We start from the raw sequence: 25,131 nt of genomic DNA, 5'->3' as shown, positions 1-25,131 counted from the left end.
TCTTCTTCTCAATTAAATATATGTCGAGCCAATTAGTTGTTCTGCAGGAAGTGGTACGCGTGGCAGTAGAGAGCGTCCATTTGGTATGAGATCGTAAAAAGGTTGGGAACCCCTGCATTAGGGTATAGCGGCACTCCGGTTGGAAACCTGAAACTTCTCAATATTGCCTCACATTTATTTATCAAGCGCCTACTTGCAAAGCGACGCCAATGACGACACAGTTACAGCTCAAATACAAGAGGAAGCAATCAAACTGGTGAATTGACGTTCGGTCGAACATGCCAGAGACTTTCCCAGCACAAGCAAACATTTTGGTCATTTACAACGCCACCGACACACCATTTGATTCAGGTAAAAATATTAAAAATCGGTATAATTGTAACCGAAATTAGTTAGGTGAACCCGGATTTGGCCTAGGATTTGAGGGAAAGGCGAGGTGGTTAACTTTGACTGAACAGAGTAAGCTTACCCAACCCTATCCACTATTACAGCGGATCACCGCCTTTAACTTAATAGATTTCTCCTGCACTGACGGCTGACTGCTAAAGACAAAGGTGTAATGTTCACACTGAACAACTAATGTAAGTTTAATACAAATAATAAATATAAAACTGAAAGGACGTTGGCTATCTTCAAAGTTTCAATAAGTTGCAACACAACACCGCCATGTTTTGCAGCTACAACGCGAACGCTCTAAACACCATAAGGCCCAGGCAAGAACTACCCTAAATATAGCACGAAACATGGCAGCACAAAACTCACATGACCTCACCGGACAATTACAAATGTGCAGGCGCGACTCGTCGATGTCAAAATCATTGGTGCGTGACAGTAGTTAATAAATATGGCAAACTAGCGGTACGTTTTAAAGGTGCCATAATAAAAAATAAGGTGAAATCCAAATTATTAAACAATTACAGTTAAATATAAACATATGTGTTTCCACTGGTCAAAACATTTAATGAATAAAAATGTTAAAATAGATAAGACCAACGAAATCTAAACCGTTAAAATACCAGACTAATAGAGCAACGAAACTCATGGATTTTCTTTAAAACATAAATATGTAAAATGTGTATTTGTTTGTGAAGATTTGATTCAACAGATTATACATGTTTGTCGTAGGTTGGTTTGTATCCGAAACTAAATGTAACGTTGGAAACAATCAATACACTAGGTGGAGGCATTAAGTTAAAAATAAAATCGTATTCAGTCACCATAAGAAACAATCCCAACTTGCAAACCAAATCCACCACAAATAAGCTTGTTAAGATTATTTCCTCTCGACATCCAAAAACTTGTTTAATACTTAACCAGTAAATGTTTTGACCATAAAACTTTATTCTGGCTGTGACTGCCATTTCTAAACTTCCATTCTAGTTTTACTTAGTGGTTCCTATGAATCATGCAAATGTAGCAACTATTAAAAAAACAGCAATTTGCTCATAATCTTACAAACTTCGTAGTAGTTCCTCTCACAATTTAATTAAGAGATACATGCTACTCTAAAATGGCTAATTGAAACGTTAAAAGCAAAAATGTGACTTTGGTGGCCATATAACCAATACGCACACAGTATCAATTGCATCCGATTATATTGTTTTTCAGTCATAGAAACATAAACACTTCGACAAGGTATTTTTTCAGACAACAATAGTAAATATAAGCAGTAAATATTCCATGTACTGTAATGACTAGCTTTGAACCCTCTAGTTTGAAATCTAAGTTTAGTTGTTGTTTGGGGGAAAATTTTAAGAGTTTTTATGTCGTCAGAAACAGTACAATGTTATCTGTGAAAAGTTATTGCGAAATGTTATCTATAGACCAGTTTGTTTAGATTTTGGATTTTGGGCAATTATGCCCCATACGAGGTAACCGGCCGCAAAAATTACAGCAGTCAGAAGAACAAACATCCCAAGTTGGAAGATGTTATAAGCTGCTTCATTAGCTTCATTTCTGTCTCCTAGAGTGTCTGCAGAAAAAGAAGGTTTAACTTAGCTAAACATATGTGCATGGAAAGCATTTGTTACGGGAACTAGAGCTTAACACTTCATGCAGACTAAAAATAATACTATTCTTATGTATACATCGAACGAGACCAAGAAACTTAATGCCGAATCAAGCTGATTATCAATGCATTTCAGTGCGACCAGAAGTCGTAGATTAAACATTCAGTTGATGGTGGGATTCGAAGCCATCGCATACCATTATTCAGTACTAAGTATTTCGTTTTTAAAGTAACTTTTTTGTTTTCTGGTCAACTCAAGGCCGAGAATGTTTCCTATATAAAACTTCAAAAAAGCGATGCATAAGTTAGCCAAGTTGGCCGAGTGGTTTAGTACAACCGACTTGTGTTCAATAGTTTGTGAGTTCTAATGACTGTTAGTTAACGCATTTAGGCGTTGCCGGCCCATCGAGGATGAAATTAAAACAAACAAACAAATTCACTGTCATAGAAACAGGAGAAATATTTAATAATTGAGGCCTAATATAGCTTAAGTAAATATGTCCCCAATGGTTTTACTTGATAAATACAACAATTTGATAACTTGAAACATAGGCAACTGCAGTAATTTGTCCTGAACTAAGTTAATATGTAGAAGAGTTTAATTATTGTGTTGGTACCTTGCATAAGCAAATACTTGGTAGTTTGTAAGATGTGCACTGGCCCTGCAGAAACTCGATGGCTGCGTCCATTGTTGTCAACAGATCGTCTTTTTTTCCCACCACACATCTGCAAATCAGTATAATATTTATAATTTTTTTTGATGTTTATAAGTATTATTAAGGATAAATAAAGCAGCTAAATGTAATCTGAAAAAACTCAAACATCTTGTTTTTTCTATGTTCATTTCAATTAAAGCAAACTTATTGACAAATAAGTAAATCAAATATAATCCACTTTACTTGCAATGATGTAAGCAGCTGGACGAAGTACTTATTATGAGCATAACACAACAAACAAACTCAACTCACCTGTCCAGGACATTGTCCAGTTGAGTTTTGACAGATGGTCGCGTCGCAGTGGATGTAGATAAATTGTTCTGCGTCGGTAAAGTTTGTCCACACAAAGCTCATCAGCTTGAACGTCGCAAAGTTGGATTTGTAATTCCGCATTAACATCTTTGCATCGGCTGCCTCGCCTCCACTGGGTGGCGCAATGCATCTAATAATATTCACATCAATGTAAGCAAGTTGAAATAGGGCAGGAACTTGGCCGAACGGTCTGGCGCGCCTGACCCATATACAGACATAAAAAACCTGATCGGGATTCGTCCCCGGGAGAGTCCTGGGTTCGAACCCCGTGGAAAAAAAAAGTTGAAATAGAATGCACCGTTCGAAAAGCAAGAGCATGTCAAACACAACTACTGCTTACCCGCTTGCTACAACAGGGTAGTTCGGCAAACCACTGGCGTTTTCAACTCGTGTCGCCCAACATTCTTCAAGCTGTGCACAAACAGTGTACCAAATTCATATGAACAGTATATTAAAAATTGTTTGGATGTTCAATATTAAATCACGGAATAAGGTTTGTTTTAGATAGGTTTCAAAATTTTTATTTAAAGGAAGGCTTAAAGATGGAGTTATGTTTAAAATACAAAACCAAGTTACACACCAGAGTACGGACCGGACATTTTGGGTCGATTCGGATGTTATTTTTTACCAACTGGGTTAATTCGGACCTGACTTCACATTGTATGACCGTAACCATTGTAATTACATATTCTGTACTTTTGCAGGCTTTGATGGATATGTCTGTCAAACAAACTTTTGGGCCTTAACCGGCTTATTCAAAACGATTCGGGTTCAGGCTTGAATTTCGGGTCAGATCTCAACTATGTTGCATACAAAGCAAAACAATGACTACAGGTAACACAATTCTGTTTAACTAAAAACACAAGTGTATCATGTGAGTTTGTTATCCATTTTGCTCCAATAAGTTTGTTTTACTTTTTACCTGGACAATGAAGTCATCGTTGCTTGGAGAAATTTCTTCAAGTGTAACTTCAGCAAAAATGTAGTTGGGCACAGTGACTTCCCCAGGCAAGCTTTCGTTGAAATGTTCGTTTGTAAAAAGATTTAGAGCGACGTCAAAGTTTCCTGTATTCTCGGCCGAAATTTCAACGGATCTGTACATTGTTATTTCGAAGATAATTAAACATATTTCTATAGGGATTTAGAACTATAGTTTCATTTTCTTGTTTTTATTGGCTACTTTTCATAATGTTTGGCCAGTACTAGTGATGATAAAACTAACATTGCACAATGAAATAATTACCAACTGATGTCGTGTGCCAAGTAACATCTGGCATGTGCCTTTGTTGTCGCCTTACCCAGCTTGAGGTTGGACGTTGGATGACGTGAGAAGTTGATCGGCTTCAAATAGACAAGTCACATTGAGCTTGTTTTGCACGTCGCGTTGGATCACGGCAGTAGACGGAGCTAGGAATCTCCAGATCAGGAACGACACTGACACCATATCGTTCTCATTCTGTTAATACAAAAAATGTACGTAATCATTCACAGTAAAAACGCAAAAAAATTTACAAAACCAAACAATGTTATGGCGCGTTAAATTCAAATACCATTCATCTTTGCTAACTATGTTTTTTCATTGTTTAAATAAGTAACCGATGATTTGCCTGAGCGTTGTTAATCAGTTTATGCAGCGTCAATATATAAAATAATCGTATGTTACCTTGTAGGCACCTTCACACTGACCAATGTCAAACACAAACACCGGGTCTGCCCCCGTGACCTTGCAGTTGTCATTAAGTAGAGAAAGGGGAGTTTCCCTGTCCAATGCGATGTAGAGTGTGTCACCGAGTTCATAGTCTAATGTGGTCTGTTCATCAGCTGTTACCCTGCGAATAGCAACTATAGCGGTGACAGTATACTTGATACGTTTGCGTTTTGCTCAATGCGTAACGTAACTGGTTTTTGAACTATTTGGTTGGAAACTTTGAATCCAATTCTTCCTTCTTTATACCTTTAAAGCTTATATTTTATTTGTACAATCGAAGTTTTTGTGCGATGTCTAAAAACACTATGCCAAAAATCAAATATCTAAAGTAACCCAATCATTACTAATCTCTTAAGGTTTATTAATGTTACATCAATCAAAAAGAAAAAAAAGAAGAACTTACGGGATGGTCAAACTTTCAGTCTGGCACACGCTCATTGATTGTTCCGTTCCTGCAAAAAACATTACATTACTTTTAGTTCGGTTACCCCTTTTGAACTAAATAACAGGCACCTTGCTGCATTGGATAGATAAAGTTTTTGAACCAAATAACAAGATTGATTAAATTATCTGCATTTCCGCATTGCATAGATAAAATTTTGCTTCAGCCCATTTCACTAAACTTGCGTTTCAAAACTATTTTTGTAGTTTTCTACAAGAAGAACCTAATGGGTTTTGTTTTCCCTTTTTCACAACCTAAAAAATTACAGCTCGATGCCACTGAATTGACAAAATGACAAATAATGAACATGATATGGTGCAAATCAATTTAATATAATCTCATTTACTTTACGGGTAATTCGGAAAGTTTAATTTTTTTCCATCAGTATCAACCTTTGAAAATGTACCTAAAACATTCATTGTCCGATTTGTTTTTTGTCTTTTGCTTTCTAAAACCAAATAGCACTAACCTGAGGGAAGGTTGACCGTCGCATTAAATCCCTGCTGAGTACCGGAAACGTCGCTGATAAAGATAAGAGTAAGATTTGTCGCAGTAACTGTGTGATTCAATCCTCCACCATAATGTCCAGTCAATCTTTCTACATTTCCTTGGTCGTCTTTAAACTGAAAAAAATTTCGCTCCATTGATCTAGTGGAAAAACCCTGGTTTAAATCGGGGGTGCATAAGGCGCGGGAGAAAAAAGGGAAGTTATGACGCCGCAAAAACATGTCTGGGGTTGGTCAATGGAATAAAACTGTTTTTCACAGAAATTTGGGTGTAATAACCGCTCTGACTGGGTTTCGAGTGCCTGGAGAGTTTGTTAGCGGCTTAGTAACCATTGGGAAAAAATACTAAATAAACAACAGTCAGGACTTGATTGCACTCAAAATAATCTCTATCTACGAGTGAAAGAATAACAATTTTTTTCTAGATTTTTAGGCAACGGTAAAATGGATTTCTTTGAGTGGTTTAGTTAGAAAATCAAAGCAAAAATGCTGTTGGTAAAATGGCGATCTGTGATGTGAGAGTCAATAGGAAATTGGAGCGTTATATTTGTCGAACCAGGGCCAACATCCGCTTGCGTCTTATCCATGAAACGAACAAACTTTCACAGTATTTTCCTATAAAAAAGCACCAGGAACATATCGAGAGAACTAACGTTGTTTGCCGGTTGGTTTGCAACTGCGGCGCTTCATATATTGGGGAAACGCGACAAAATCTGGCTGTAGGACTCTAAGAACATCGCATGGACCAAAAATCAGAAGTGTGTCGGCACATTTTTTTGAATCCCACACATAAAGTTAATTTTGACGAGCCAAGACCGCGTAAAACTGTTGTTTCTCGAATCGCTTTCTATTCAAAAAGCATGACTCCGAGCTCAACATCGACACAGTTTCCACGCCCTTGCGTCTGTTCAACACCTGACCTATTTCTTCGGTTCTTATCTTTTTTCTACGTCACCGTTCTAAACGCCAGTTCCCTGTTATCGCCTGTGACGTCACTTCACACACCTGGCATTTACCTTTTTTTCTTAGTGCTTTATATACCGCGTTCTACAGCTTGATTGACAACCTCCACTGATGATGACAACAGAGATTGTTAAAACGTCTGAACGATGTATTCTATATACGCTTCAGGGCTGATCCCAGTTATGAATTTATGTTCATCTTAACTGATACTGGTCAATCTGGCGATCCCCTACTACGAAGCTGGCATGTGCAGCATACGAGGCAGGCAACGGTGCTTGTGATTCGACTTTCGGCGGATTCTCCACTGGGCCTGTGTAGCTCAGTTGGTAGAGCGCGAGTCCCGGAAAGACTCCTGTCGTGGGTTCGAATCCCACCGCAGGCTAGATTTTTCTAGCCTACGCCTTGCCATATGGTGGTGAATGCTTGGTGACCGGCTGATTCGGTATAGCGCCTTCAATGGGCCTGGCGTACTGTGATTTATATATGAGTGTGCCGCGATCGCTGGTCTGCATAGACGCTTCAGGGCTGATCCCAGTTATGAATTTATGTTCATCTTAACTGATACTGGTCAATCTGGCGATCCCCTACTACGAAGCTGACATGTGCAGCATACGAGGCAGGCAACGGTGCTTGTGATTCGACTTTCGGCGGATTCTCCACTGGGCCTGTTTAGCTCAGTTGGTAGAGCGCGAGTCCCGGAAAGACTCCTGTCGTGGGTTCGAATCCCACCGCAGGCTAGATTTTTCTAGCCTACGCCTTGCCATATGGTGGTGAATGCTTGGTGACCGGTGGGCCTGGCGTATTGTGATTTAAAAATGAGTGTGCCGTGATGGCTGGTCTGCATAGACGCTTCAGGGCTGATCCCAGTTATAAATTTATGTTCATCTTAGTTGTGATTTAAATAAAAGTTTTGTTTGGAGCCAGGCATTTCAAAATAGGTTCGGCTTTTGTGTCAATAAAACATGTTTGAAAAAAAATCCAAACTCGGAACAAACTGAGGCTTGATTAAAACCTGGTTCGGTCCGTTTTGGTTCTGCAATGTAATTTAAAAAGAAATAACCACTCACTTACGTATAAAAGGTCAAAGTTATTTTCGATGGTAAAAGTGGAGAATTGAAACACCAAGGACGTGCTGCTTTCCATGCGAAATCTCCAAACACAACCAGACGTAGCTGGGTAGTTACTCGGAAAGTTTGGAGACTGTAAGTTATAAACCGGGCCGGTAGCATCTTCTCCGCACAAAGTAGCTAAAACACATAGAAAACAGTAATGTAAAACTCCATAGGAGCTTTCGTGCTGATGCACAATAAGCGTAAGTTGTTTGATAGTTCAACTGCACACATTACAGCCGATAAAAACAACTGTGAATCCTGAACAGTTACTTAGTTACTTAACCACATGTATTTAAACTGTTACTCAAAAAACATGAGACTTGTTTGGCCTGGCTGCGCAAACCTCTACCCTTAATGTTCACCCGTTTCACTGATGAGACTTAACAGAATGAAAGTCTTTGCCTGTATTAACCTTAAAATAACACACAATAAACATATTCTCTTGACTCCGAATTGATAAACTTAAGAGGATGGCCAAGTTCACGAAGTGACTTTTCAGAATTGCACAAAATGAAACCTTTTTGGAAAACGTGTTAAATTTGACTTACCAGCGTGCAATACGATTTTTACTGTTCCCGTTGTGAGGTTTGTGACACAAGCTATATAAACAGTAGAGCTTTCAATAAAAACCGGAAAAGATAAACCTCCACCTTCCAACGTTCCAGCCAATGTACCTTCCTCGTTGGGTCCCTCGTAAATCTAGGTTAAACACAATGAGGCTAAAGGTTAAAATTTACACATTCATGACAATTTGTTTCGTTAAGTCTTCTTAGCTTGAACGAACTATTGTGTAAAACACGTCAGTTTAAACCAAGTCAAACAAATACGACAGAAATGTGGCCGAGTAAAAAGTCAAGGCTAATTTCAGCCTGTTTTGTTCAAAACCAAATTTCGAACGTTTTCCGAAAACCACTTTGTTTCAATTAAAACTCCAAATCAAGTCTACGACAATTTTTTTTTCAAGCAGGCAATATGAAACAAGCCAGAAATCGAGTTAAAGTATTTAAAAAGAAGTGATTTTGGTTCGTTACTTTAATCGTCTAGTCGAGATAAATGTGTTATATGCGCACGTGTGTCATACAAACTGTTTGTTTTTTCTGGTTAAAACATCGAAAAAATAATAATCAACGGCTTGCAATAAGATGTAGAAAGATCGAAAGTGTGCAAACTGTCCGCCATACAGTTTAAAAAGAAATGCACCAACAGCATTTTGTGTACCGAAGTTAAAGGTTATACTCATAAGACTTTACCTTACAAAAGTTGTCTGCAGCTAGCTCTCCACTTCCAAAATAAGTAATCATTCTTGTGGCCCCCAGTGAGTGGATGACACGTCGAGTATATGTGGTACATTGAGGTAAAATGTTCACTCCTAGCGAACTTGTAGTTATTTCCGCTTCGTGACACTGACCGTCCGACACTGAACATGAGATTTACCATTAGAAATAAACTTACACATTGTTCAATGGTTTTATTTGATAAATTGCAATATTTAGTTTGTAAATTTATATGCCGCGAGTACAAATTTGTTTGAATGGCTATGCTTTATTGCTATAGTTGCCAAAACTTACTTACCTCGATGCAATAAACTCATTAGGCCCACGAAAAGAGCAAACTTTACCAGCAAAATTGACATTTTCGACGTTTTGTTTGACAAAACACAACTGTTTGATACATCAACTATACCTGCTAATATACAATACATATAAATCATTAAACATACTAAGTTACTACTGCCAATATAACCTACAACTATATATATTTGCACATATACTACGTACGCATATTTTTGCTTTTCTATATTTAAACATGTTTTATTTGAACTTGTTTAGTCAAGTGTGGCAACAACTTTGCCTAAATCATTTTAGCAATACAAGTCTTATAATGCTACCTCTCAGCTGCAACTCTTCGTATGCGCCAATTTCCTTTTCGACATTATAACACACTGTGGTCTAATAAACAGTCGTACACACCGCAAGCCCCGCAACACAACGCAGGTGATTCAAACCGGATCAATACAGTTGCGACGCTTATCCTGTGCCGATGCCGCTACATCTAACTGGGTTAAAACGCGTATTACGTTGTTCACGTGAGTCGTCGTTCTTTTTTCAAACTCCGCGGAAGCAAGCTGCACACAGTGCCCATTGTTTTAATCCACAAGTCCCGTCATTGCAGCTGCTGTTTTTTTGTAACGCCACTCGAGTTTGTTGGGAGTAACAGTCTGATATAAAGTGTACCATTTAAGATTTTAACCATCTATATGTACTGAAACTCATAGTAAAAGTTTAATAGTAAGCTTTACAGAACACGTTTTAGTGTTTACAGCAGTTTGCACGATTTTTAATTTTATTTGGCAAGACAGCATTTTTTCCCTGGTCATTATACAAAAAAACTCACAAGTCCTTTGGCGCCCAAGTTTAAAATTGAAATGAGCAAGATCAAAGCCCCACCCCTTACCTAACACGGTTGGTTAGCTTGCAGGGCTCCCCACGACTGGCCACCCCCTCTTTTACTTACACCTTTAAATCGTTTGCTATACAAGGGTGTATACGTGGGTAGAGCTACTAATAAACTTGCGACAGATAAAGTTTCTTAAGTTCCGATAGATGGCGTAAAGAGCACAATTATTTAACTACAGATCGTCTGGGATAGAGTTAGGGGCTAAATTTAACACGAGAACTAAGTTTGCAGGTTAAAATTATTTTCATTGTAAAACCTCACCTCAACTGTAATCGCATAAACCGTCAGCGTTTTCATACAATCTTCCTTGACAATTTACAAATGCTCTTTGTGCCATCTATCGGTATTTAGCAAACTTTGTCCAATACCAGTTCTTACAGTTGAATCAATCGGTCAGTGACTGAATTGCGAGTCAAGTGTTGCAAAAGCTTTGTTTAAATCGTTTCAGCTATACCAGTATCATAATGCTACATTTTAGCTAAAATGCTTTTTATGCTTCAGGTTTCCTCATCCACACTATAATGCACTGTGGCCTACTAAGACATTGCCGGCGCAAACTATCGCAGCCCCGTAACACAATGCAGGTGACTCAAACCGGAACAATACAGTTTCGGCGCCTATGCGGTAACGATGCCGCTTAAAACAACTGGATTTAATGCGTAATACATAACTCATGTGGTTCGACTGTATTATGGAACCTGTGTTTAATTATTTCGTTCACCTTCTAACCGTTTTGGTTTTATTACTGAAATTGAAACATGAACCTTTAATCCTTCAAATACATTGGGTAATAAAGCATAATTTTTTAAAATTTGCTGTTATTCTTTACATAAACCACCTCCCATTTAATGCCTTATCACATTCAAAACTTAGTATATATCAATTTGATAGTTACTACCCACATAGGCGCCGAGTAGGCAGTGGCGGGGTGGCGCCGTAACCTTGCGTTTTTAAAGCACGGTGACGGCCATCGTGAATATTTTGGTTAGTTTGATAGCAGTATCGTACGAAAAATCGTAAAATGTGAAGAAAATCAAGAACGATTTTGCATTTAAACAAGGGTGCTGGCGAAAAAACAACAAAACGTGCCTCCAAACTGCAACCCGTTTGGGATAATGCCTTGTTTATGACATCAAACACACAGTTGTTTGGCAGTGAATGGATGATCATTATTGTGTACAATGCGAATGTGTTGTAATTAATAATTATATCAGTTGGTACAAAGCAAAAAGATCGTGACCAAACATTTCTTTTAAACGTTGCCAAACCAACGGTAACTCTTCAGCAACGTGTTTCAAATTTATATTATTTTAAACATTCTCTCATAAATGATTTTGACGAACGTTGCATTTTATTGGAACTTTGTTAGGCTTTGAGCTCTTGTTGTTGCACGCATTAGTGACGTCACATTTAGTGACGTCATATATTACGTCCGCCACTTTGCATTTTTGTAAAACTCGGCGCCTATGACTACCCAAAACAAAAATTCGCGAAAAGCCCGGCCCACTTTTTAACCTGAGTTCAGCCTGCATACATTAATAGTTAGGGTGGGATCTTTTTATTAAAGTTAAAGGTTGGGCAGAATCTTTTTATTATTACAATGCTGAGTGCTTGTAACTGGGTTAAGTGGTTTACCCAGAACTCATTCCCTCAACTGTTTATTGTATGTGAAACCTTTTGAGACACATTTGTGAAAACTTTTTACTTGTTATTTAAATGGATGTACAGTTATTGGATTGGTTCTGTTTCTCCCTGCTATACCGTTTGGTGATCAGCAAAAGGAGCAATGTACGGTGCTAAACAATACAAAGAGATAGCTTATTAGAAATATGAAGCAAGTTTTTAAAAGTTGAGGTTTTTTGTATTGGTTCATCGCGACTTTGTTACCATAAATCAAACAGTACTTCATTACTGCAGACATTACCCACAAACTGCGTCCCTGTCTTTGAGTAGCGTCATCTTTAATGAAACACCTTAATTGACACTAATTAAAACGTGCACAAGAACTTGGAGTTTTTGAGAACTCACAATTCCTATTTTTACCGCATGCTATAGAGCAGTGCTCTTCAACCGGTGTGTACGGTGCACCCTAAGGTGCACCAACATATGCATGGGGTGTACCAGTACCAAAAGGTATACAAGTGGCATCACCAGCTTTTAATAAACCATTAATATTTGACTTTTAAGATATTAGAAAAAATATGTAGGTTTCAACTTAGACAAACAACTAACTTTTTGCTTTATAAGTGAAAATTTATGTGTATTTGTGTCATTTCTCGAAGATTGGATAAAACGTCTTGCACTCACTGTATTCCTTTTCACGATTCTGCCACGTCACTTCCAATTAGTTACAAAAGTGTGATATAACGCATCCAATGCTTTGACGTTTCTGTTAATGTTAGTCTGTACAGTTATTGTTTCTTTGACATAATTTGTGAAAAACTTTACAGTGCAAGTTTATACGAATTCTAAGGATCTATGTACGGTAAACTTTTAAAAAAGGTTTTTATTAAATCGTGTAAATTTGCACATTAATTAAGTTGTGAAGGTTGGTTCGAATGGCAATGATGTAATTTAAACCATTTTGTTTAGATATATTCATTTATTTTGTTGAGGTCATTTATTATGGCTTCTAGTAAGCAGTGTCAATTCAGTAATGTTCGTGTGTACCATCGCTTTTTGTAGGTGGTGTATTAAACAGTTGTGTTGTGTGTGATGGCTGTACAATAATTTTGCTGTTGAGTGGTCAAAATGAATGCATCTGTTGCTCAAACTTTGTAAAATAAATCGTTAAAGCGTGTGGCTGAATCATCCAAAATTGTAAGTCAATAAACTATTTAATCGATGATTTGTTCAGCAAAGTAAAATTGCATAGTTTTATAATAATGTCAAAAAATTATTTAGGATATAACAAAAAGCACGCTTCAAACTTATTAAAAGCAGTTTTAGAATTTGCTGAGCAATGATTTGAATAAGTTGTCACCCCATAGCTTGAGTCGTTTTTAATAATAAAGTTCTTTTTATGTCATACTCTGATTACAAAGGCCGTGTTGATTTTACAAAAAATTATGAATCTGTAATTAAACCAATAGCTGCAGCATAAATAGAATTTGATTACAGTCCTGTTAATGTGTCCCCTCGCTTTATCATTACTTTAATGCTAGCTATGCCCTCCTGTATGTCTGCAGCTAATTGATACACTAAAATAAAGTACAATTAATTACTTTAGCAAATAAACAAATGTCATTCAACACGTCGAAAAAAGAACCACAAAGTTCGGTGTGGGATGAACAGCGAAATACCAAACTACCGGTAAGTGCAAATGTTTTGCAAAATTTAATTCCCATTTAACTGACTTAGGTTATAATTAACAACATTTTGGAGATATCGGCCGTACATTCTGCAGTTGCAAAGAGGTACCGACAGTAATAACTTGATTTCTAAAGAAATATTGTCGAAAGTTATATGTGTAAATGAATAGTTTTATAGTTTGCATTAAAAATGCTTCCAAAATATTGTTCCAACCACTGAAGATGAGGGGTATGTATTAGGTGACGTATTTTTGTTTTTATTTTTCGCTAAACACACAACACACTGTTGTCATTGAAAAAACAACTTAACTTTTTATTTTTCAGGTTTCTGACAAGATAACATGCGAAGAATGTGACATTACCTTTCACCGACCACCACCAAACCAAGGTTAAAAACGATAAACATTGCAAAAATTTGTGTATGTAATGGGTCACTTTTATCAGATCGAATAGCATTTGACAAATTTGACCCAAACGGAATCCCAGACCCACCGGAGCAATCGAATGGCAATGAGGATCAAATCCCAAAGGATACACAACATACACCCATGCAGGTTAGATAGTTATTTTTATTTCGTTGTCTTTTCAAACCCCCAGGGGAATAGTCTTTTACACTACTATGAAATACTTGGATTTGGAAAAGTAGTCGCGAATTGGATTGCAAAAGTCGTCGCAGGTTAACATCAAAACATTTATTACAAAATTTTGTTCAAAAATATGCTTATCCTTTTTAAGATATAACACCTCGTTTCGACGTGATATATAACAACGAGCGAACTAAAGTAACACATTAAGTAACAAATCATACTGTTGTAATATGTCATCATTCATATTCAAAAGTGCAAAAAAAACTAGATAATTAAAAATAAATAAATAAAATTGTCCTAATGACCAATATGATACAAAAAGTATCGTAGTAATGCAGGGTATTGTACAATATGTCTTATTTGTAAAAGTGCAAATGTGGCATTTCAAAGACAGTGGTATTCAGCACAGTTAGAAAAATCAATAAAGTTTAAAATTGGATTTCAAAACTGATGATTGTTTAATCATTACAGAAAAATAAGTAGAAAGTCCAAAAGCTCATTTCAAAGCTACTAACAAATACCGATAAATGACGTAAAGAGCGCGGTTATTTAAATTTACAGTAAGAATAGAATAGATTTGGGGACTAAATTTAACAAAAAACTGAGTTTTTGACTTGACTTTATTGTTATTATTATTATGGAAGCATAGACTAAACCGAGTGATCTTAACTCTCAGCACTTTTTACACAAACTGCTTTTAACATGTTTGAGTGTGCCACATACCGGAACTTAGCAAACCTGTATATTAAAAGTTTCTATATTATTAGTTCTAGGAGAGTTACTTTTCATGTATTGATTTGTTTGCTATAATTGTATTAACTCTATTATCTTTTTGCCATCTCGACTTCCAAAATCATTTATGTAATTCCAACAACGGCACTTTAATTTAATCGTTGTATACCTTTATTTTTTTCGGGTTTTAGTTTGGATTATAGAAAAAGATTTGATGTGGGTCTAAAATTGGTGCTCGATTGTTGAACAAATCAGCAAATACCTACAATGTATGCACCTATGTTGAACAGGATTATAGGTGCCCTGTATACATTTTAGGGGCTTTCAGAAAGCTGTAAACTATGGCTGATGGACGTCATTGTAATATACCTACTCTTTTGAAATTTTGTTGCTTTTTTGTTTTATAGGTTCTGCCTTGTCCACCATTTCAGCCAGCAAACCAAGTAGGAATAATAATTAAAAAACAGTATTTAGTAAAAATATAAAAATATACAAAAAAAATTTAAAGCAATTTTTAATCATAGATGAAGACCGCATAACTTCAATATTCTCTATTCTATTAACTTTGTTTGAACGCTGTTTTTGAATCTCAGTTAATAATTTTAACATTTAGCAGGAGCAAACAAACTGACTAAAAACTGTCACAAATCTATGACACGAAGTCAAGCTCAAATTATTCTGTACAGATTTTCAACAAGATTAAGATGAGAGAATTTAATTCAAACATTCCATCTCCACCACCGCTTCCTGTAAACCAATGTAAGTAGATTATGTTAAAAAAACTATTGCTGTCGTCGTTGGACACTATTTTTGATGTTACCAAACAATCATTTCAGCCCGAATTGCATTTGACAACTTCGACCCTAATGGAACCCCAGCAGAAGAACCATCACAAATAGATGGCGATGAGGGTCGAAACCCGGATAATCAGCTGCAACCAGAACGAAACCAGCCTCGTAGCAACTAATGCTTGCCCAAATGTACTTTAAAAACTATGCTTTTGCGTTTATTTGCCATAGGTTTAGAATATTGTTGGCCCTTTCCAATGCAGATGGATGAACTCGTAATACACCTTATTGTATTAACCTTATTACTATTTAAAAAAGCTTCTCTCACTATTTGGAAAAGCTTCTGTCATAAATGTGGCTAAGGGATGTAAAGATTAAACTCTCATTGGACGAAGAACTGTATGTTTTTTAGATATCATGCATGTATCTATAAAATATTCAATCAATATATGTTTCTAGTAGCTATTAATATATTGATGCGTGGCTTTTGAACTAATTGTCTGAATTAAAAATCGCAAAATTTAAGTAATCAAGCTAAAAACCATGCAAAATGTACAGCTTATCTGACAAGAGCGCCTGTTGGAAGTACGATACCATATATACACTTCATTTTGAGAAGGTTTTTTCGTCATATCCTGGAAATTGCGCGTCAAAGTGTGACATGACGTGGCCAATGTTTTGATTTTGTTTCTTGTGCGTCTGTATGTTTCTCGTGGTTAAATCTTTGTCTACACTTTTATATGTGCAAATTATCAGTTCTAGAGAGACCAGTTAGAAAATAAATGTGCATTTTAAAAGTTCAGGATGAACTAAGAGACAAATGTGCTAACTGCTAAGTGTTATGGACATGGTGATTTAGACATTTAACAAGGTTTAGAAGGAAGCATTCAAACCATTTGCAAGTGTAAAACAAACAACATTATCAAAGGTATAAAAGTACAATATTACACCCTTTGTAAAAAGTGGGTGAATGTATTTAACAAAATTGTATAAACGGGGACGATATACATAATCGAACGTTATGGAGAAATCATCTAAAACATGTGACTTTTTTGCCAAAGATAAAAAACGTTTCATTTTCCAATTGTTTTTAGATGTTACCTAAGAATTGAACACTTTGTTTCATTTGCATCGGGTTATTTCCCATTACACTTGACAAGTCACTTTGTGTAAATGTAAGTATTAGGGAAACAATACAATTCTGCGTAAATATATTATCGATCGTTTTTGGCGGAGTTTGTTTGACAAAGATCAGAAATTTCCCTACCGGTTTGCTTGAATTGTTGTAAATCAAAACTTAAACGTTTTCTAAGCCAAAAAAGTTATTTAAAAAAACAATTATTTTTTTTATAGTTTACATGAGTTTCTAGCAAATTGTTTAAAATCTAAACATTTTTGTCTGATTTGATTCATTGAAAAAAAAGTTGTTGAATACAACAATGTCACCAGAAGAAATGGAGCATTCACTACGGAGGAGGAGGTGGAGTTGTAAGTCGAGTTCCGGTTTGGGCTTAGGGTTCATTAAAAAAAGGCTTTTTTCGGGCTTCACTTTACACTCTATGTTAGTATTTATTGAGCTAATTTAACTAGCTAAGTTAAATTAATTAAACTAGCCAGTTGCTGAAACTGGCCTAATGTCAAACAGCCCAAAAACGCCTTGCTTAAGACCAATTATCTATTGAGTTTCTTGCCTTGGTCTTTCCTGAGGCTTCAATGTATAGGCTTGTCCATCAACATTTTATACTTTTACAACTCTACATAAATAAATAAGACAAATAGTGTTTTATTCGATATTATAAATCAATGCAAGTACTCCCGGGGTACACTGCTCTTAGTTTAATTTCCCCGATTATATATTAGTTGCATTAACACACTGCGGTTCCATGGTCACAAGTTGCGCAAAATTATTAACATTTTTAGTGACTTTAAGGATGCCCCTATAGCCGTTTAGGTTTAATCGTGTTAAAGCCCAATAATTGTGGTTGACTTCTTACTGAGGCGGTTTGCTTTTATAGTGAACAAGGAGCTGTGTGACCGCTACTTGAATTTCTGTTTTGTCTCTGCCCCACAATGGACAGGGAGTCCCGCTTTTCTTATCATAAAACCAATGTCAAAAAGAAGTCTTCTGGAAAGCGTAAAATATATTTTCCACAATTCTTAGAAATATCAGGTCTTGGTTAAGATTTAATAACAATTCAAAACGAAACGTAACTACAACAGTCCTGAACGTATAGGCAACATATGTGAGTTTCCGTGCATTCCAATTTTTTTATAAATAACTCCCCAAACGTATTTACTTAAAAACGGTTTATGCTCCTGGCATTTGGACTTGTAGTCATATTTAAATATAATGCTTAAACTTGTTTTGCAAAAACTACATTTTTCACATGCTGATCAGCGTTTTGCATTTTAATCTTGATTACGCAGCGTGCAATACCGTTCTCACAGCACACACTTTACACAACAAAGAAAATAATCATGGGAAATTAAACACACAAAAAGCTAATTTACAAACAAATGAATGTATTTCAAATTATTGTGGATGCATAACAAACAGTTGACATTCTTTTTCAAACAAATTGGCAGTTCTTTTAAGGCATTATTACAAACGAATTTATGTGATAAGCTATGCTAATCCACCAGACAATTCGACATGTTGCAATGACAACCATTTTGTTCACAGTAAGCGAAGACAATTATTTCCTCAAATGTAAGAAGTTGAGATAAAAATCAATTCATAAACGGGATGAGCGCTGAAGCGTCCATGCAAACCAACGATCAAGGCAAATATATACATAAATTAAAGTATGCCAGCACATTGAAGGCTTTATATCGAATTAGTCAAACACCATTCTTACTAGAAAGCGCATTCCTACATGACAAGGTGTAAACTACAAATTTAAGTATTGTGTATTTAATTTTTTATGATTTTAATTGTTTTTAATTTTTAAAAAAAGTTTTCATGATTAACTTTTTGTCAAATTTAGAATGCTTAAATAGTTATCGCATTAATGCAAACATTTGTAAAACATAAGAAAATTACACGATTTACTCCTTTTTCGGGGAAAATTTTTGTGTTCGAGGATGAAACTTTATCCAACAACTTCAATCACTCTGTCGCCTTCTTCTACTGCACCAGCATTGTAGGTCACAGTCAATTCCGTTGGGCAACTTGTAATTGCCCCGATAGAAGATACATTTTGTCTCACATATTGTTTGGCCCTAGTAAGTTGATCTTCAATTGCTTTTGAGTAAAGCAATGGATTGAGAGCGCTGTTGATTGGAAGCAACATACAAGCACTCAACACATAAGCATCTGGTGGCATCCTGATTCCTCCAACACTCAAATATCCCATAACACAAATTGGAATCCAGCAACAAAAGTCGGTCAAAATCAACCTCGAGATTCTTTTCTGCATCTTGGAACTGACATCATTGCTTCTGGCTTCTTTCATGCGGTTGCTTTGTTTGTAGAAAAGAACGTATGCAATCACCATGTAGATGAACATAAGGAAGTTGATGGTGATGAGGAAAGTTGAATATTCCCAAGCAAACTCATTGGTTGTGGCAAATAAACGTGGCATACAAACGCTTGTTTCCCCATAATATCCAAACTCTCCTTTGATTGGGTTGCGAGGAAATGCCATTGTTATAGTTTGTTTCACATCGTTCCAACCCACCGGTTCTACACCAGTAATTCTTTCAGCAAGAAGTGATATGTTTTTTCTGGAAACAAAATCATTTCCAAAAATGTTGTTTGGAAACCAGACATCAGTTGTAAAATATTCTGAATTGACTTGAAGTAAGGGGATAATTGCCAAAACCGCAGCCAAAATCCAGCAAATCAATTCACCAAATAAAACTCTAAGAACACCCATATTTCGGATTGTAAATGGTTTGAAAGCTGATGCAAGGCGAAACGTTGTCATGGTTGTCATTGTAAACGCTGATGCCTCTGAAGAAATAATTGCAAGTGCTCCAAGTCCTGAACACAATCTACTTGATCGCCATTCCTTGTCAAATAGACAATACGAGCCAGAAAATTGTGTGGCTTGAACTATAACTGCAAGCAGATAAATTCCCATGAGGAAATCTGAGCAACAAAGGTTAAGAATAAAAATACTGGTGTTAATAAAAACATGTTTGTTTCTGTCTGCATTCCACAAGCTATGAGCAGTTGCAATAAACACAAACAAATTTCCTCCCAAGGCTAACACAGCTGTTATCCAAAAAATTACCCGGTATATTGGATTGGCGATCATTTCGTTGACATCTGCAAATGCGTCTCCAACCAAGTTTACACATTCGTCACTTCCGTCCGAACAATCGCGAATTCCATTCTGCACCAGTTTTATTTCAATCGAAACAGGTTGTTTATTTGTGCAATAAAACCTTACTTTTTCGCAACGGCATTTGCTTTCGTCAGATTCATTGTCACAGTCGATAATTCCATCACAAACAGTTTTTCTGTCAATAGAAACCTTGTTTTTGCTTTTGCAATAAAAGCGAATATTGGGACAAAGTCCTGAGAATTCATCTGAACCATCGTTGCAATCAATTTTGCCGTCGCAAGCCTGCGAGTTGTCTATGCTGATTTTTTCTTTAGATAAACAATAAAATCTGTTTGGGCAATTCACTTCCCCAAACATCCCAAGACGATCATCCATTCCATCACATATTGAGTTAAACAAAAGGTCAAATTCATCGCCATTTTTGAACCAATACTGAAACCAATACCTTAATGGTGGGTTGTCAGTTTTTGCACACCTAAATACTTCGTCAAGTCTAAGGTGTTTGGTGTCTTCTGGCAAACACTGAGTTTGTTTCAAGTTATTAGTAACCGAGCAGTATTTCGTGTTAATTTGGTTAACACATTGCACACTTGAATTGCACAACTTTCCACTTTGATCCATACAAACAGATTTATTTTGACAATGCATCTGATTTGACGGACAAGAACCCCTTATATCTTTACACAAACTTTGATTCAAACATAAACACTCATCAGACATATCAAAACAATCCACAATACCGTCACAAACTTGCTTTGGGGATATGATTAACTTTTTATCCAGGCACTGAAAACATTTAAACTGTCCGTTGACGAAACAAAGATCATACCTATCAGAACATTGAGCCACTGAATCGTAAACGTTAACTTGGGGCAAAACGCAATCACCTAGTCTCGATGATCCAGAGCATTTAAATCCAAATCCTGACTTGATTTCGTCGCTTTTGTCACTGCAGCTAATTTCTAAGTCACAGAAGTTGTTACCAGCTATCATTTCTTCATTTTCACAAAGAAAAACCTTCTGACAATATTTATTTTTCCTTTCGTTGCAGTTTGATGAGACACAAATCACATTCTTGTTTTCACAACGGTCGATGTCATCAACACACGACGGTTGGATTACCGTGTTGCACTCTTGTGGGACTGGAGAATGTACAAGATACCTGACAAGCTGCTCACTCTTACAAGTAGTGGCAAACATTGTGCAAGATTGACATGTAAAGTTTGTGATTGAACACAGTTCGTCACTTCCATCAAAGCAATCCTTAAATCCATCACCAATCCAGTTTACAGGTAAACATCTGCCAGTAGATGTGCGAAGTTGGTTACCAGGATCGCGCGGACATCTTGCGTGAACTCCAGAGCAGTTGCATGTGTAATGTGTCTCATCACTACCATCAAAACAGTCACCATTTCCATCACATAACAAAGATCGGTCAATACAACTACCCTTTGTTCCGATGCATTGCTTCGTGGCAACACATGCACATTGAAACTTTTCGGCGGGGCAGGTGCAATTAACTTCATCACTCCGATCTCCACAGTCATTACCTCCATCACATTGATATTTTTTGTCGATGCAACCATGATTAGTTGTGCAGTTCTTTGTTTTGTAACAATCACATTCAAAACTATCAGCTGGACAAGTGCAATTAACTTCATCACTCCAATCTCCACAGTCTTTATCTCCATCACATTGATATTTTTTGTAGATGCAACCATGATTAGTTGTGCAGTTCTTTGTTTTGTAACAATCACATTCAAACGTATCAGCTGGGCAAGTGCAATTAACTTCATCACTCCAATCTCCACAATCATTCCACCCATTGCATTGCCATTTGTTTTTTATGCAACCACCATTTAAAGTTGTGCAGTTCCTTGTTTTGTAACAGGAGCATTCAAACGTATCAGCTGGGCAAGTGCAATTAACTTCATCACCCCAATCTCCACAGTCATTAATTCCATTACAATGCCATTTGTTTTTTATGCAACCACCGTTTACAGTTGTGCAGTTCTTTGTTTTGTAACAGGGGCATTCAAACGTATCAGCTGGGCAAGTGCAATTAACTTCATCACCCCAATCTCCACAGTCATTTCTTCCATCGCAAACATAATCAATTTCGATGCAACCATGACCTTCAGTGCAATTGTTTGTTTTGAAACAATCACATTCAAACTTATGAGCTGGACAAGAGCAATTAACTTCATCACTGCCATCTATACATTCTGTGTTTCCATTACATTGCACTGCCCAAGATGGCCCACACCCAATTACACCTTTACAAGTTGTATTGAAGCAGTCACACTGAAACCTGCCTTCGGGACAATAATCACCAAACTCATCACTCCCATCATCACACTGGTTATTCCAGTTGTTTACCCACCACATCTCAATGCATCCTGGATTTTTACACCGACCAAACTTGTGACAAGCGCATTCGAACATTGAAGAAGGGCAGGTGCAGTTGGGACCACGATACGGTTCCTCGCACACCGAGAGATTTTTTGGTTCTGTGAATCAAATAAGCTTTGAATAAATAGTAATAATAATAATCAAAGGATGTCTAAGTCAATAAGAAGTAAAGCAGAAATGGAAATGTGTTTTGGCCCGATTAATAAGTTCTCAGTCGGTAATGAACATAATCATACACATTTATGCTTTGCCAAATGATGAAAAACACGTGCATTTGTTTTCATTGTATAAATAATATCGTTTTTTTTTCGTGTAATAGATTTCAGTTTTTGTTCAAATAGTGATATTAAAGACTAAAGCCTAACATTGAAGGTTTATCAAATAAAATGATTTCTTACTTGTATAAGGTCGTGGAGCGAGACTGAGATCCTCACCCGGACATTCACCGTCCACGCATCCGACGAAAAACAATAGAAACAATAACCACATCATGTATAAGATTTCTATGCAACAGCTATCAAAAAGACGTATCCTTGATTGATCTATAAAAACATACAACTTTTGCATGTCATATAGGACAGTATTTTCCAACCTATGGGTCGCAACGAATAATGCAGACAAAAATACAACCAAAATAGTAGAAATTCAAGCTCATTGGTCGCGATAAACCACAAAACAAAATTTGTCCAATTCCAGGTCAAAACTTATTACAATGTTGAAAGCACATAAAAAATTTAGGCAAAACGAAACAGGTACGGGACTTTTTCGGCTTTTTTTCACCGGGCCTGTGTAGCTCAGTTGGGAATGCTAGGGAGACCTCTGGTGGTAAAAATGACCATGAATCTGACATAAAGTAAGACTCAGCGTTGCAAAAAAGGTTGCTGATCCCTGCCCAAAAGGTCTGTGGCCTATAGTTTAATAACCACTGGCTAATAGATTCAACTAAACTAATAGTGTATTTTGTTAGATTAATACTAGTTGCTGCAATCTTCTTTTTGATTGAATTATTATTAGTTATTATGGGTCCCCTTCTATGAAGGGGACACATATTGTTTTTGTCCGCATTTATTTCTTTTATTCTTTTTTTCTGTCTAACGCTGGTTTGTGATACGCGTTTGGTCAAGAAAGAGTTCTTCAATTTTTTTCAAATTTAGACACATGATAGTTATTAATCCAAATTTGATCCTCCTAAAGTTTGACCCCGAATGACCCAGCGGTTTACCCACAGGCCCCCAAATTCACTCATTTTACCCCCTAAACCGAAAAATAATAAGTTTAAGGCCAGAAATACAAGCCCTAATATGCTGAAATGTTAAACAATTGGTTGCAGTAGGCTATTCGTTTAGTATTCAAAAAATTGCCTTAATCGGCCAAATAGTTACTTGTACAGCCCATAATATGTGTACACTGTCAGTCAGATAGAAGTCTCAACTCTCAAGGGAGTAATTCACTTGTTTACGATTAAGGCGGGTGAATGCAGCGGGAGTGCTCAGCTTGACGTCCAGACGGACGTTTTACGAGACGGTCGTGTCGGTGATTAGAAATCAGCTGTTTTGGCACAGCTATGCTATGTCGTTTTATTAAGTTATCATGTTTGGAAAATTGTGTTTAAAAACTGACCTTGAACGACAATATCAAGGTCAAAGCATGAGATTAAATTGAAAGTATTTTTCCTGTTTTTATTTACTGTTTTTTTTGTAATTATATGACAATAATGATGCAAAAAGAATACGGACAAAACTTTTAAAGTGGGGTGAATGCTAAAGTTGGTTAGGTTTTTCCCTAAGAATGTAGAAATAACCAGGACGTTTGTTAACCGTAAATCCGCACAAACGCGCATGTGGGGACCCATTTGTTTTTGCTGGCAAAAACAATCATAAGTGTAGATGAAATGATGTGTATAGTAAATTGGTAAAATTCGCATAGAATATATAAAATGGAAGTACATCAGAAAGCCACCTTTCCAGTTGTATTTAGATTAACTCAATTAGTATTATAGTTAATTTGTATGAATAAATTGCATTGAATAGCGTTTTTTTGTATGACTAAATTAATATAATTAAATGTATGTTGTGTTAGTGAATTAGTAATAGTAGGTGTACTCTGATCGCCTAATTAATAATATTTAGTGTTGTTGTGCAACTGAATTAGTATTAGTTGCAGTATTTTGGTTGACTGAATTAGTATTAGCAACTATATTTTGTTTGACTAAATTAGCATAACTTACTGCATTTTGGTTGACTGAATTAGTATTACTTTAGGTATTTCGTGTGACTGAATTAGTGTTAATTACTGTGTTTTAGTTGACTAAATTAGCATCAGTTAAAACTTGATTGCTTAAGACGGGATTCTTAAACCAGATTCGCACGACCTAATTCGAGTAGGGTACGAACAACTGAAGCAAACCAGAGAACTAGTCTGCAAGAACACAATCTTGAGCAACACTTTGGAAAACCTGCAAGCCAGGGAAGGCGTTTCAATTGTGAGAGAAGCTCCAAGTTTCCATCAGAGAGTTTATCGTCGCTATCGGTGTTGGATCGCATTACGTCGAGCTCCGCCCTCCGTTGGCTTTTGGTCCTCGCAACAAGGAGAGCAACCAACCGTCATAGATTTGGACGTTCATTGCACCACGTCCAAGAACAACTCCCGGTTCAGAAAAAGGAGCTACGCTGAATTAGTGTTATTGTTCCTGTCTTTTCTTTGACTGAATTAAGTATTACTTGGCATATTTTGTTTGACTGAATTATTATTAGTTGGTATATTATGTTTGACAAGATTGGTATTA

The 25,131-nt window shown here is 36.6% G+C and overlaps 2 protein-coding genes, 1 non-coding gene and 1 pseudogene across 3 annotated transcripts; 3 read left to right on the top strand and 1 right to left on the bottom strand.

Moving 5' to 3' along the window:
* Positions 1 to 25,131, top strand: part of LOC145219303 (scavenger receptor cysteine-rich domain-containing protein DMBT1-like) — an 83,239-nt pseudogene that overhangs the window by 25,865 nt on the left and 32,243 nt on the right.
* On the bottom strand, positions 1,579 to 9,473 carry LOC145218821 (scavenger receptor cysteine-rich domain-containing protein DMBT1-like). The gene is made up of 13 exons (XM_080086229.1): positions 9,340 to 9,473; positions 9,018 to 9,184; positions 8,316 to 8,466; positions 7,727 to 7,902; positions 5,656 to 5,809; positions 5,148 to 5,196; positions 4,700 to 4,865; positions 4,335 to 4,492; positions 3,959 to 4,130; positions 3,377 to 3,447; positions 2,977 to 3,166; positions 2,626 to 2,734; positions 1,579 to 1,972 (listed from the first exon to the last, which is right to left on the bottom strand). The coding sequence occupies exons 1-13, from the start codon at positions 9,467 to 9,469 to the stop codon at positions 1,818 to 1,820; spliced, it is 1,848 nt and encodes a 615-aa protein (XP_079942355.1). The 5' UTR covers positions 9,470 to 9,473; the 3' UTR covers positions 1,579 to 1,817.
* Trnas-gga (transfer RNA serine (anticodon GGA)) lies at positions 6,964 to 7,037 on the top strand. The gene has a single exon. It is a non-coding gene; the product is annotated as a tRNA-Ser (tRNA).
* Positions 13,465 to 16,039, top strand: LOC145218011 (uncharacterized). The gene is made up of 6 exons (XM_080085410.1): positions 13,465 to 13,536; positions 13,860 to 13,923; positions 13,980 to 14,089; positions 15,262 to 15,297; positions 15,541 to 15,613; positions 15,691 to 16,039. Exons 1-6 carry the CDS (start codon positions 13,465 to 13,467, stop codon positions 15,819 to 15,821), a joined length of 486 nt encoding a protein of 161 aa, XP_079941536.1. The 3' UTR covers positions 15,822 to 16,039.

Source organism: Phallusia mammillata, chromosome 3 (genome assembly GCF_965637545.1).
Source record: "Phallusia mammillata chromosome 3, kaPhaMamm4.hap1.1, whole genome shotgun sequence".
Classification (NCBI taxonomy): domain Eukaryota; kingdom Metazoa; phylum Chordata; class Ascidiacea; order Phlebobranchia; family Ascidiidae; genus Phallusia; species Phallusia mammillata.
Note: the sequence above shows the minus strand (reverse complement) of the source record. Positions and strands in the feature narration are given on the sequence as shown.